The sequence below is a fragment of the Triturus cristatus genome, chromosome 11, assembly GCF_964204655.1.
Source record: "Triturus cristatus chromosome 11, aTriCri1.1, whole genome shotgun sequence".
NCBI classification, from domain to species: domain Eukaryota; kingdom Metazoa; phylum Chordata; class Amphibia; order Caudata; family Salamandridae; genus Triturus; species Triturus cristatus.
In genome coordinates this window covers 781,652,122-781,665,551 of record NC_140594.1, presented here as the reverse complement: position 1 = coordinate 781,665,551, position 13,430 = coordinate 781,652,122, and the positions used below count along the sequence as shown (strand labels likewise).

Genomic DNA, 13,430 nt, shown 5'->3' with positions numbered 1-13,430 from the left:
ACTATCTTCTTTGTTTAATTCTCTCTTTCCCCCCTGTGTGCCTCTCCCACGCGCTGGTGTTTGTTTGTGTTCATCAGCGTGGGGTTGCACACGGGTGAAGTAGAGACTTCCCTACAAGTCATCGTTCCTGCCGGTCGATTAGCAAGGTTAGTGGCTGCCTGAAGTATACGGCTACTACCAGCCTGACAGATCTGTGTTCTTGTTAAAATATTGAAATCATCCCTCCCTCTTCCTGGGAGGAAATTTGGAATTCCCTTCTCCATCACAAGTTCTCTCCCCTACTTTACCAGTGCAAGTACTGAATTGTCCATAGATCTTTTTGATGCCTGCGCATTTGCATACACTTGGTCTAAAAGAATCAGAGTCCTGCTGCCATTGTGGTTCCACTCCTGGGGATTTTGATGGCCAAATTGTTTACTACAAACATATTGGACCCTTCTGGATGGAGATTGAAGAGGCCCTTAACATGATTTTCAACACTAAATTCACCCTAATCCACGTAATCGCCTCCTTAAGACTCCCAACTTGTTCACCTGCACCACCTCTAGACACCTGGGATTGATTCCTGACTGCTCACTACTGGCGAGAAAAACATTTTGGAAAATTAGAAAATATAAAACCATATCACATCACACAAGGTGGGATTGGGTTTGCTTTACAAGAAGTGCATGATACAACATACACAATAACGATTACAACACCAAATCCTCATGTCTATTATAGGCAACACTAGATGTTTACCTATAAAAAAACAAGCCGCCATGAACATCAACCCCTACGCAACACATATGTCCTGTAACTTCTTAAAGGGCATAGCCTTGTCCCTCTTTTTCATTTCCATTTTTCCTTATCTTTCTTTCTACAAGCTCTTTTTTCTCTAGTCCACAATCTAAGTCTTGTCATCCTCTTTCCTATACTTTGTTCTAAATCACTTTATTCAGTAATGCCTTAAATACTCACAGAGGGTTTTGTGACATAAAGCGCTGTGCTATGCAATGGAATGTATTAACATATGTGGCCCATTATTTTATTCCTGTAATGTTCTGTGTTGGACTTCTCCAATAAAAAGATGCTGAAATAATAAAAAAGGTTTTTGAATTCAGAAATATTTTCATTAGCTCTGCTGAGGTGGCAGTGTGAGGCAGGTGGGATCTAATCTCTTTTATTTTTATTTTTCATGGAGGTTCTGTATAGCCTTGGTTTTGTGGTGTACTTAAATGTATCTGGTTTCACCATCTATGTTGCACGATGTGATTCTTTGGTTTGAGCATAAGGATTTGTTTTGCAGCCCTTCATCCTTGGTGAGGGAGGCAATTCAGCCAGGGATTGAGCAGTATCAAGGAGGTGAAGTGTTTGTGATGCTGTTTGAAGACTGATTCTGAGTATTCCACTGAAGTACGGTCTTGTAGCAATGTTACAGACGTCACCTCACGGTCTCTTAATCATCACCCATATGCTCCAATGCCAACTTAAGGTGCTCATTATACTACAGGTAGGTGAAGCCTTTCTGTAAGGTGTCTTAATTGAGAAAGGCATGAGGTAGAGATCATGCCAGAGGAATGGGTATGGCTGGTGAGCTTTTAAGCTTTTCTTCTGGGAGGAGACGTCATGGAGGATATGTAGGACTGTGTCCAAAGGCCAGGAGAAGCCTTGGTGGAGGTAAATGAACTTATTGAAGGGAGGATGGATTTTTTGTGTTTCCTCTCATGAAAATCAAACCACATGTTGAAGTTCCCAAGCATTATCAGTGAGGTGTAATAAAGGACTATCATTGACTAGTCGCAGAAATAGACAGCAAAATAGAGTTGGAGGAAGGGCATGGGCAGATTAGCTGAGGAGAGAGAGAACAGAGGAGACATCTGATACTGGGCTAGAAGCACAACATTTTTAATATTAAACTCACTATTTCATCTGGATGATGCCACTATTACCTGTAATTTCTGGTACAAAAATGCATACCGCCTGTGATACATCCTTGACTGGGTGAAAGACTGCCATCCATGTCCAAATGGAATGAACATTGAAAACATGGCGATTTGGAGATCTGCGTCCTTTATTTATCCATTGACCTTAAGAACTGGCACAATTCCTGTGCCAAACCTAAAAGTGAAAAACCTTACAGTCTGGTTTTGTGAGTATCTCTTCCTCTCACAAAAGATTTAAGCCATCATCCACCTTGGAGGTTAAAATCACTGCCTTACAGCGGAATTTTACAACATCAATAGTTTCAGGATATTTCACTTGGTGTAGCCAACCATAGGCATATAGCAACAGTAAATCTCCGACCATCTGGGGGCTTGATGATCCTCATTCAAAACGGACGGATCCTATTTAAGAGTCTCAAATTAAAGTTGCAATGTAACTCACTTGCCTTTCCAAGTACACGGTGGAGGCAAAAATAACTCCAAAGTTCCTGCTGTTGTCCACTGAGTTAGAAAGGTATCCACAACATATATGTTATTGAATACATTTTTGACATTCCTTTTATTTGGGTTGAGGTACAGCAAGCAGCATTTCCGTTTTTGATGCATTCCACTTCAACCAGTTGGAGCCCATCTACTTTTGAGTATCTAAGAATGTTGCTCCTTCGGATTTCAATTTCAGTTCAACCAACTCTTTTGACATTTTCTGCCCTTTTTGTATATTACATTATCTACCTCGAAATATCGAACTAAACGTATGTTGTAACCATGATATCGACATTCGAAATATTGTCAAGATAAGATTAGAGTTACTATTAGCTCGTCTCATTCTGAACACTCCCAAGCGACATTCCTCTAAGGAGGAGATTCGTTCCCTTCACTGGCGTCCTGTCAGAAAACGCATTGTTTTTAAAGCAATATGCCTGATTTTAAGGCCCTGCATCGCAAGGGTTCCTCCCATTTGAATACGCTCTTTCAATGGTACATTCCGGGAGGACATTGAGATCCTCTTCTTGCAAAAAACGTAGGATGCCTAGATCTCGTAAAAATAAATGGGGTGGTCGTTCTTTCTCGGTACCAGCCGTCAGACTATGGAACGACCTACCTACTCATATTTCAGACGCGGACTCTCTTATGTCCTTTAAAAAACATCTGAAAACTTGGCTCTTCAAATCTTAGTACCCTTTCTTTTGGCCGCCTCGCTTTCTGCTGACTCCTATGTTCCGCATTAGCGCCTTCACACCTGTGGGTATTAGTGCGCTCTGTACATTTTATCCTATCCTATCCTACTATTAACTCCATCGTGATGATATTTGGAGTCCGAATTATGTGTATGATATATATGTGTGTATTGATATTTTCACTGTGATAATGTGGTGCACACTGTTTTCCTCCCCACATGAGGTCTCTATTTCTCAATGTTATGCTAACCTCAAGACAGCAAAGGTAACATTTATGGGCCTAGTGTTTTTTTCTCGGTTCCTTTTTGCAATGCACACTCCAAAGTAGTACATGCCCTTATCATTAGGATACCACCATGACTGATCAGTTTACCTTTGTTTTCTCGCAGTGCCTGGTGGATAAAATCTGCTGCGGACTGGAAGTGGACACTCATATCAAAAGTTGGGGAATCATGTGCCTCAATCCCCTTGTATGTGATGTTCATGCCCTCATAATATTCAGCTCCCCCTTTAAATTTGCTGTGGGATACGTTGAGAATGTGAGTAATGCACAGCCGTGATAACTCCCGGCGATCAGCAGCTATATTCCTAAAAAGAAAAGAATAAATAAAACTGAGATACAAAATCTGAGTGTATTTCAGCTTGCTACAATGCTTTACATCCAAATAACATAAGGAATCACATTCACAAAGGGGTGGATGACCTGGTTTTGTGCTGAGTGCTCCCGAACTGGGCACTCCGCCGCAGACCAGGGCTGTGTTCCCAATTTCGAAAAATAATGCCCTGCTTCTTCTAGGTTTAACAGTTAACCATTAGCTTAAAGTGCACTTGATACATGGAATCTAATGTTTGTGCAGTTTTTGAATCTGGAGGTTTTATTGTAGCCTTGTGATTTTCATAAGTTACATTTGCATTTGTTTGTTTTATGTGCTCCCTGAAGCTCTAACTGTTGGCACCATGTCCATATTATAAATAAAAGAAACACACACAGCATGTCATACCTTTATATACACGAAGACCAGACATTGATTTTAATGGAATGTGTATTCGCTATTCTTAGTCCATCAGTATCTCAATCCTCGGGAAAGTTATACAGTGGAGCAAAACAAGTATGACAGCGCTTTTAGTTTGATGCACTCACTGGAAAGTACCTACACACCACAGGGACTGGTTTCCATATCACAATACTTGTCACAGAAATGGTCTGTCTTGTTTTGTCAGGGCTTACCAACACTTTGTGGACTGGTCTAGTCCCCACATTGCAGGTTAAACACGCCTAGTGCCCCCATGTCTATCTGCTCTTTCTCCCAAACCTGTTAAAGGCCCAGGAAGACCCACCTATAGGTGAGTGGGCTAGATGGCATTCGTTTTCATATGGGCCTTCCACGTATCCCTCGAGTCATGCTGGAAGGTGCTGTTTAGTAGATACTGATAGCGCTGCTGCTGCCTGGGCATCTAGGACCCACGCCACAAGCTGCAGACTGACTACATCCCTCATGGGGCATTATGTGGACATCTGTAGGAACCTTTTTGTCCCCTCCCAACAATCCCATCAGGATGGCAAACTAAATGTGCACGTGGTATTTTACATTCAGGATATCATTCTAAAACCTCAGTGCACCTGTGCATGCTTCAGTAAGGTAAAGAATGTGAAAAGGCGGGGCATGGCCAGAGTGGCAAGATGGCGGCTGCACTCGAAGTGAGCTCCCAGCTGGCGCCTAACATCCTGCACCATCCTGGCCCTGCTGCGGGCTCCTCCAAGGGAAACCACTGACACTGGTCCCAGAAGTGCCCAAAGTGGCGAGCAGAGCCGTGGGCATGACCCGTAGGGGCTGTGTGGATGGAGGGCACAGTGAAAAGGGTCGCACCCAGTGTCTGCTTTGCCCACCTCCTCTCTCACTGGTGCCGACGGCAGACAAAAGAGTGGTACCCTGAGACAGGAGTGTGCCTGGGCCAGCTGCCCACCCGCTCAGGTACTGTGGTGAAGACAACAACAGCTACGGCTGAGAGGTGGGGCAGCTCCAGGACTAATTTGCTGCCCTTGAGGAAGGCTGCATAGGGACTTGTTGCAGCCTTCATAACTTTGGAGGTGACTCCCGCCTGGAAAGGGATGTTGGCAGTAGAGTGGCGAATAGTGGTGAGTAGGTGAGGAGGCCCAGGGAGAAGTGCTTATGAACAGGTTTCTGGGATGCCAGAACATCAATAGTGGTGCCACTCGCTCCCTCTTCCCTTCTTTATCTCGGGCCTGTGCTGCCATTACCATGGTGATAGTGAGGGTCTGGCAGGCCAAGTGTGGGTCGTGTGACTTCCAGGAGGCCTCTGTGGGGGTTTGCCCTCCTGTGCTGATCATCCTGCCCTGGTTGGTGGTCAGGCGGGCCTGATATAACCAGCCTCCTCACGATGGCTAAGGATAAACCCGCGAAGAGGCAAAGCAAATTGGACCAGTCTGTCAAATCCTTGCCAGTCACGGACACAGCGCCTACAAAAATAATGGAACCACTGGCCATGGAGACTGAGGCTCAAGGCCGGCTCACCATCCAGGAGTCCATGTTGGCCTTAGAGAATAAAATTGGGTTGGTCAGGGCAGATCAGGACTTGCATAAAATGACAGACTGTGTCAAGGAAGCTGAAGGGTGTATCTCTACTCTGAAAGACACGGTGGCGGTGCTGCAGCAGACGGTCCTCAACTAGCAGATGGCAAAATCCACCATAATGCGGAGCATCGACAACATGGAGGGACGCTCCTGTTGCAATTATCTTCTATTTGTAGGCTTCCCAAAGGGAGCTGAGGGGCTGAACCCAGAGACTTTCCTCAAAACTGTCTACAAAGCCTTCTACCCACTGACCAGCTATCCCCAGGCTTCCTCATTGAACATGCACATAGGGCACTGTCACGCCAACCGCCACCTGGGGGCCCCACCAAGGGCTAATATTGCCAGATTGCTCAACTACCGCTATCATGACCTGGTCCCACGTTCCATCACTAACTATTATGGATCAACCCTGCAACCCTGGAAACCTGGACTAGTAAATGGGGAGAAAAACCAATGATTCCCTGCGGGAGAGGTTTCTGGCCTAAAACCACTCAGCAGTGCATTTAGTAGCGTCTCAAGCATGAGCTCTAAAGTCTGCAGAACTGACTTTCTGAAGGTGCCTTGCCATTACTGAGGTGGTCCATTGTTCTCCTGACGATTGTTCAACATTGTTTTGATTTATTCCCTTCATCGTGGTAATGTTTGCCTGTTCTGGTTGCTGACATTTTTTGTTGGCCTGATGATGACCCTGACAAATTGCCTATAACAGGGTCAAAATGTTGGCAGACGAGCTAGTTGGCTGATTTGATTGATCATAATAATCATTATGTACTCCTTTTTGGAGTCTTGGCACGATGTATTCATTTTGTCAGCCCCTAGAGATCCATGTACATATTTACTGTGTATATTTTTGTAAAGCACTATTGCACATCTTCTTCACTGATGTCACATTTCACTTGCACTGCACCATATTTGATGCACCTGTTATGTGATATGAGATATTGGATTATGTTATCTCCTGAAAATTTAATTGACTGACTTTGAATTGCAATTCTTTGCCTAGGAGGTCTTGGTCAGAAACCTCTCCTGCAGGGAACCATTGTTTTATCAACCTGGGCCTACATTCCGCATGCCTCTGGGGAGATATTCCGTTTGACTCTTTGAAAATCCATATCCTGCCAGACTACAGTTCGGTGTAAACCAAAAGGAAGTCAGTCAGTCAGTCAAATGAACTTTATCTGGCTTATCAACTGCCATAAAAGCACACATCTAAAATCAGTTCACTAACAATGGACTTCCCACTTAAAATGATTAAAAGAAAACAAAAAATAAATCAGCAACAAGCATATATCGAAAACAGCCGAAAATCAATGTGCTTATTACATTACAAAGTCCCATATCTATTTCTGATCCCTAATGCACAGTAAACAAAATTTGCCACAGCAACACACAGGTCCATATTGGACAATTTTTGTAAGAATGTAATAGCCTCCTTCTGGGATCTAAACTTAAATAAAAAGTCAAATTGGGGTCAGAAACCATTTCCGTGCATAGGAAGATAAATGACAGAAAAGAGTAAGTGCATTGTGCTTTGTTGGGACGCATTGTCACATAGGCAACTTGGCAATGGTAGGACACAATCAGCTTTCCTAGGAAATGCCACTAAGAAAGGTGATGAATTAAAACGAAATCTTGTGAGATAAAACCTAGAGTTCACATTAAGAATTGATAACAGATAAAATTCACAGCCCATCGACGTTTTGATTAAGTTATAATTGACGCTAGAACAAAGTTTATCAAACAAGCTTTATTCGATTAAAAAGATAATCATAGAAGCACATTAAAATTATACAGAACAATCAGGGGCAAAAAACACCTGTTACTAGTGGATAAAAAGAGAGCCACAGAATAAAAAATAACATTTTGCACTACAAATTCTTACATAAGAATAGTCTTTCTACAATTAAAAACGGACTTTAAAAACAATGTAACAGGTAAGGTTATGAGCTCTTCCCCCAAAGATTGCATAACTAGGAAAGCAGGACGACATTGTTTCAGGCCTATTGTTCTAAGCACCGGGAGTATCCACCTTTTCCTCTGGAATGTATAACATTTACAAAAAAATAAGACATGCATAGTAGATTGTTCAGACAGGTCATCACATGGACAATTTGACAGCTGTCTGGGCCAGTCGTTAATTATTGGGAAGCTAAATAACCTGTGAACAATGCACATCTTGAAATGCATTAATAGAAATCTTTCAAAATCAGAAATTACATATGTTAAATACGGCTGCATCTTGAAAGTAGTCAGAATGTTTTGGTGTGCCAAGACTGAGGTTTTTTGAATCTCTGTGTTTAATCTTTTATTTTCAAGATAATGCAAACAACTGAGTTTAAAAACTTTCCTATTTAATTTAGTCAGAGTGATGGGGTTATCAAAGTATTCTGGATGTCCTAATTTACACAAAAATTCTGTAATATACTTAAGCCATCCTATGTGAGAGGCCTCATCTAGCGCAAAGCAGTCACTGATCACTTGGCGATTTAGGCTGGTCTGTTCTGCGGTCCAGATATGATGCCAGAGGAGGATTGGTTGGATGCCAATGACATCTTCTATGTGCTATAGTCCCAGTTCCGAATGACAGTTGAAGGTAGAAACACTAGTCGGAATAGCGAGCTGATATCTAAGGAATCTATTTTCAGCCTTCTGCAAAGAAGTCACATCTACATATCCCCAGATACCCTCTCCATAGGTCGCTATTGAGACACATTTCGCTTTGTAGATGTAAAGCAATTCTGTAGGGGGAGGGTGTCTGCCTAGTTTTCTGCCAAAATTGTTCAGGGCTGCCAAGGCCTTGGAGAACAACAATCTCCTTAGGTTTACAGCCTGTGACCATGAGCCAGTACGGTCAAAAAGAACCCCCAGATAGGAAAACATATTAGCACAAGTTAGGCAATTCTTCTCTAGGAAGAAAGGGTGGCATTTGTTGCTCCCCTGACCACATTTTACTATAAAAGTTTTTGATGCATTAACTGTGAGACCCAAATTGGACATAAAATGTGTAAAACTAGATAAAACGCTCTGGAGACTATTTGGGGTGCGGGCCATAAGCACCACGTCGTCAGCATACATTAGCATGGGGAGAGGATGGTTCCCTACCACTGGGAGGTCCTGGCACTCCTCTCTCAAGGTCGGGTCTAAATTGTTAATGTACAAGGTAAATAGAAGAGGTGCCAGGACGCAACCCTGCCTTACTCCTCTTCCTACAGTAAAATGGTTAGCACCCCCATTCCAAATCGGCCAGAGTTTGTTGTGGATGACGCAGTTGAAAGCCGCGGACAAATCCACGAAGGCTTAGTAAAGAGGGCACCTTTTGGCCTTAGTATATTTGGTGATAGTTAGTTCTAAATTTAAGCACTGATCTATTGTTCCCAGGCCCTTTCGGAATCCATATTGGATTTTACTAATAATAGAGGGATCATCTGCCCAAGCCTGTAATCTAGATAAGATTACTCGTCCGATTATTTTAACCGTTGAGTCTAGGAGCGAAATAGGGTGGTAGCATGCTGGATTATGTCTACCCCCCTTTTTAAAAATCGGGACTAAAATCGATTCTCTCCAGGTAGAAACAAGGCTGGTCGAAATGCATGCATTAATGACTTGGGTTAAAAATAGGTCCCCAGAAAGCTATACTGTATTTAAAAAGATCCACAGGAATGCCATCTGGCCCTGGAGCTTTACCACTCTTGCTTGATCTAATCGCCTCCTCAATCTCATTAAGATCCAGTTGAAGATGTGAGTGGTGATTAGCAATCTGGGGTTCTAACCTGTCCACCACCAAGTCACTAATTCTTGGTTCAGGGGTAGGGGTAGAATATAATTTGGAATAGTGGTCTACCCATTCCTCCCTAGAGACCGCTATCTCAATACTTGCCCTCCCTGCGTCAACTAGAAATGGGGCATTAACCGCTTTCCAGAACGCTGCGAATCTTTCAATTCAGATGCCGCTCGGAGGTCATTCCATGCCTCCTCCCTTAGCCTTTTTTTCCTTGCTTTTAGAGCGTATCCATATGCTCTTCTTGCTTCTTTTATTTCATTATTATTTGTAGGCTTACTATGAAGTGCGGATCTAAGATTGGAGTGGGCTCTAGTGTAACTTTGATCAAACCACCCTTTCTTTTGTATAGATTTCTTATTTGAATTTACATGTAAAGAGTTACCTATAAATTCAGATAGGACGGAAAACCCCTCCACTATTTCTGCCGCGGAATGGCCTTCGCCTATGCATTTATTGATTGCTTCGCTGCAGTTAGAGGTAACCTTATTCATAAATGCGTCTGGGTCTATTTATTTCCAGCTCAGCATGTAGCCATTTTGTCTCGTCAGAGTAACATCATTTACACAATAAGTGGAGGAGTCCTTCCCTTTAGCTGGTCTGCGATCCGGCTTGACTCCAATACTCTGCGGGAAGTGATCAGTAAGGGAGATGTCATGGGTTTGAAAGCTTATGAGTCTAGAAGCGTGTCTTGACGAAGTTAAAATAAAATCAATAGTGGAGGAAAGTCCACGTCCATTAAACATTGGGCTGAATGGAACCGATAGACTACATAAATTATTTGCAAAGCCCATGTCACCTGTGAGTATTATATCATTTAAAATCTCACCTGGGCCAGACTGGCTAAAGTAAGGGAGACTAATCTCACTGTTATATCCAAGACCACAGACACCAGTATCCCAGTGCTGACAGAGACTGATGTTAAAATCTCCGACCCAAATTATAAGAAGGTCTTTGGGAGGCTGCCTGGATCTTAATAACATGTAGGGATATAGCCCCCAACACTTCTGCCTGATCTTCCCGAGGGGCATTACTGTAAAAATTCACTATCAGTAAACCAGTTGTCCTGTCCAGGTCCGCCCCTATTATTTGAAAGTAGCAATCAACAACCAGTGTTACAAAATGTATCAGGTTTGTATGGTATGCTACATAAGTGCATAACCCCCCCATTGCTCTCCCATGCGTTGATGCTACTGCAGGCGAATGAAAGGTCTTAAACCCATTAATGTGGACCACATCTTCCGCCCATTTTTCCTGCAGGCACAAAATATGAAACCTGAGTCCGAACTCTGTCCACTGCGGGTTCACAATCTTAGATTTTAAACCTGCAATGTCCCAAAACCGGGCGTTACAAGTACAGTCTTTAAAATTTTCCTTTACATCCCTTGCACTTGATCCTGGTGTTGTAACAACACACGTTTTCGGGGAAGCTATTATGCCATTATCTAAGCTGAGCACGGAAGGAGCAACTGCGCTTGAACTTTTACCTGCGAGTTCAGCAGCTATGCTGGTTAGGGACAGATGGATATCGTTCCTATAGTCCTCATTTATGGCATTCTCTGGAATTAAAGATGTACTTGCCATGACATTTATGGGGCCGAAAACATTTGCTCCCTTTACTAATGGTCTCATGTCTATGGTGGCGACCCTGCTCGACGAGTTCCATCCCTCTCGGTTCTTGGGGCGTCAATCCACTTGCTCCAAATGGGAGAAGAGATCATAGCGATTTGAACTGGGACATTATATAGTGTGTGCCTCATTATGTATTCCCTATCATATGGGTATGAGCATGTAGGAAAAGGAAGTTGATAGAAGAAACCCAGGGGGACTACGTTTATGTCATGCAAGGTGATAGGAGACAATCCTTCCCTGGACAGGATGTGCTGAACCAGCTCTATTGACTTAAAAGTCAATATCACACAGTCCCATGGCATAGACTTCTGGCCCTTCCCTAACCAGCTGACTCTTCTGGCCATTTTAAAGTTATAGAAAAGATTGTCCATGGGGCCAATGTTGGAGCCTAACCAAAATAGTGATTTGTTCCTTAATGTATCCCAATGTTCTACAACCCCGACAGGTAATCGCGGTACGTTAGCCAGAATGACAGTATATGGAGTCACAGCGGGAGGAAGGTCCAAGACTATCTTAGATGAATCACCAACTAGGTTATAATCAGGGACTAAGGCGTTTGGTGCAAGGCGATTGGAAGTTCCTAAATTATTTTTCTGTTGCTGACCTGACCTTGGGGCAACGTCAGGACAGAGGGAAATTCCATTGTTTGATAGATTTGAAACAGATTTTAAAATCCCCTTTGAGATGTGTGCGGGTGGGCCCATTAATTTAGTACCTAATTTTATAATTGTGGGTGTCTGATTGTGTCTTGTTGAGGTCGCACTAGTACTGAGAATTGTATCGTCCTTTACAGTCTGGTTGTTTACTTGCCCTTCCACAACAGGGTCCCTATGATAAGTTACTTTATGCCTTGTAGGAGATGACTGTCGAGTTTCTAGGTGAATTAACAGTGTGTCTTCCAGAATGCCCACTCTTCTAACAAGGTCGGATAAAGTTTTCCGCAAGCAAGAGTCCAGAGTGTCAAACTTGCTGTTTAATGTCACCAATTCCTTTGGAGTGTTATATTACAGGCCTTTAGTAGTGTTGCTCCTGCGGTTTCCTGACTCCATCACTGGTTTAATCTTTTTGATGGTTTTATCCAGCACGATGCCGGGTACAGGGTTATTGATGATGGCTCTGACCTCTGGTTGATTATGGTGAATATTAATTGAGTTACTTTTAGAATTTACAGTGTTCCGTAGGCGTTTGGTCGGAGGTTGGGGGTCACCATCTGGGTCTAGCTAGCAAATAGAGATACGATCTGAGAGGTTCAAAACACATCCATTAATGCTAACACTGGGTTCAAGGATTTCAAGCATGTCTGATGGAAAAGTGCAAATCTCCTTCCCAGTATCGCCCACATCTTCCGAGCCAGATCTTTCAGTGTTTATAGCCTCCTCTACAGACGAAATCTGCTGCTCTATAGCCCCCATGGCTCCGGTCAGATATTTCAGGAGAGTCTGGTGACTACTCCCCCCGCCCTCCTTATGGGGATTTTTTTGACACATAGTTTTCCTTTTCCACTTAACTAGTTGTATACTGCCAAGAAGACAAATGTCAGTTGGTTACAGGACATATAATAAAAAGGCCCAACGACACAAACTCACCCACTCTTTTCGGCAGTCACTATGTGGATCAAGTACCCCTCCACCATGCAGCCAAAAGCTGTGGCACAGCCCAGCCTACTTCGGCCTATGATGGGTTAAGACGGGCCAGTCTTGGCCCGGTCTTCCTCCGGGCTTAGCCCGGGCGCGCCCCGTGCTGCGGGACCGCCGCCGTCAATTTCAATCCCCTCCAGGGACCGGAAGGAAAGTGCTCCATGCCTCGCCATGCAGGGATTCAGGCAAAAGTGCTATGTGCTGGTTTTGCGGTCTCCCGCACTGCGGGACCGCCGCCGTCAATTTCAATTCCCTCCAGGGACCGGAAGGAAAGTGCTCCATGCCTCGCCGCCCAGGGATTCAGGCAAAAGTGCTGTGTGCTGGTTTTGCGGTCTTCCGCGCTGCGGGACCGCCGCCGTCAATTTCAATCCCCTCCAGGGACTGGAAGGAAAGTGCTCCATGCCTCGCCGCCCAGGGATTCAGGCAAAAGTGCTGTGTGCTGGTTTTGCGGTCTCCTGTGAAGTCTACCCTGCCTTTCTTTAACCACCTCTGAATGTTAATGGCCTCCTTGACAAATTAAAGAGAGGCGCAGTCCTGAGGTATGTTAAACGGCAGGCTCAGCATTCTTACTGATCCAACAAACCCACCTATTGGGAGACAATTGCCCCCTCCTCACCCGCCATGGTTCCATGCTGGCTTTGCCTCGCGGGGAGCTAGAGGAGTAGCAATACTCTTGCACCACTCAT

The 13,430-nt window shown here is 43.9% G+C and overlaps 1 protein-coding gene across 1 annotated transcript in view; it reads right to left on the bottom strand.

The window, feature by feature from the left end:
* Window positions 1–13,430, bottom strand: part of DUSP26 (dual specificity phosphatase 26) — a 122,520-nt gene that overhangs the window by 33,316 nt on the left and 75,774 nt on the right. The window contains exon 3 of the mRNA XM_085634479.1: window positions 3,477–3,691. Within this exon, the coding sequence (XP_085490605.1) occupies window positions 3,477–3,691 (215 nt within the window). The remainder of the gene's footprint in view (window positions 1–3,476; window positions 3,692–13,430) is intronic.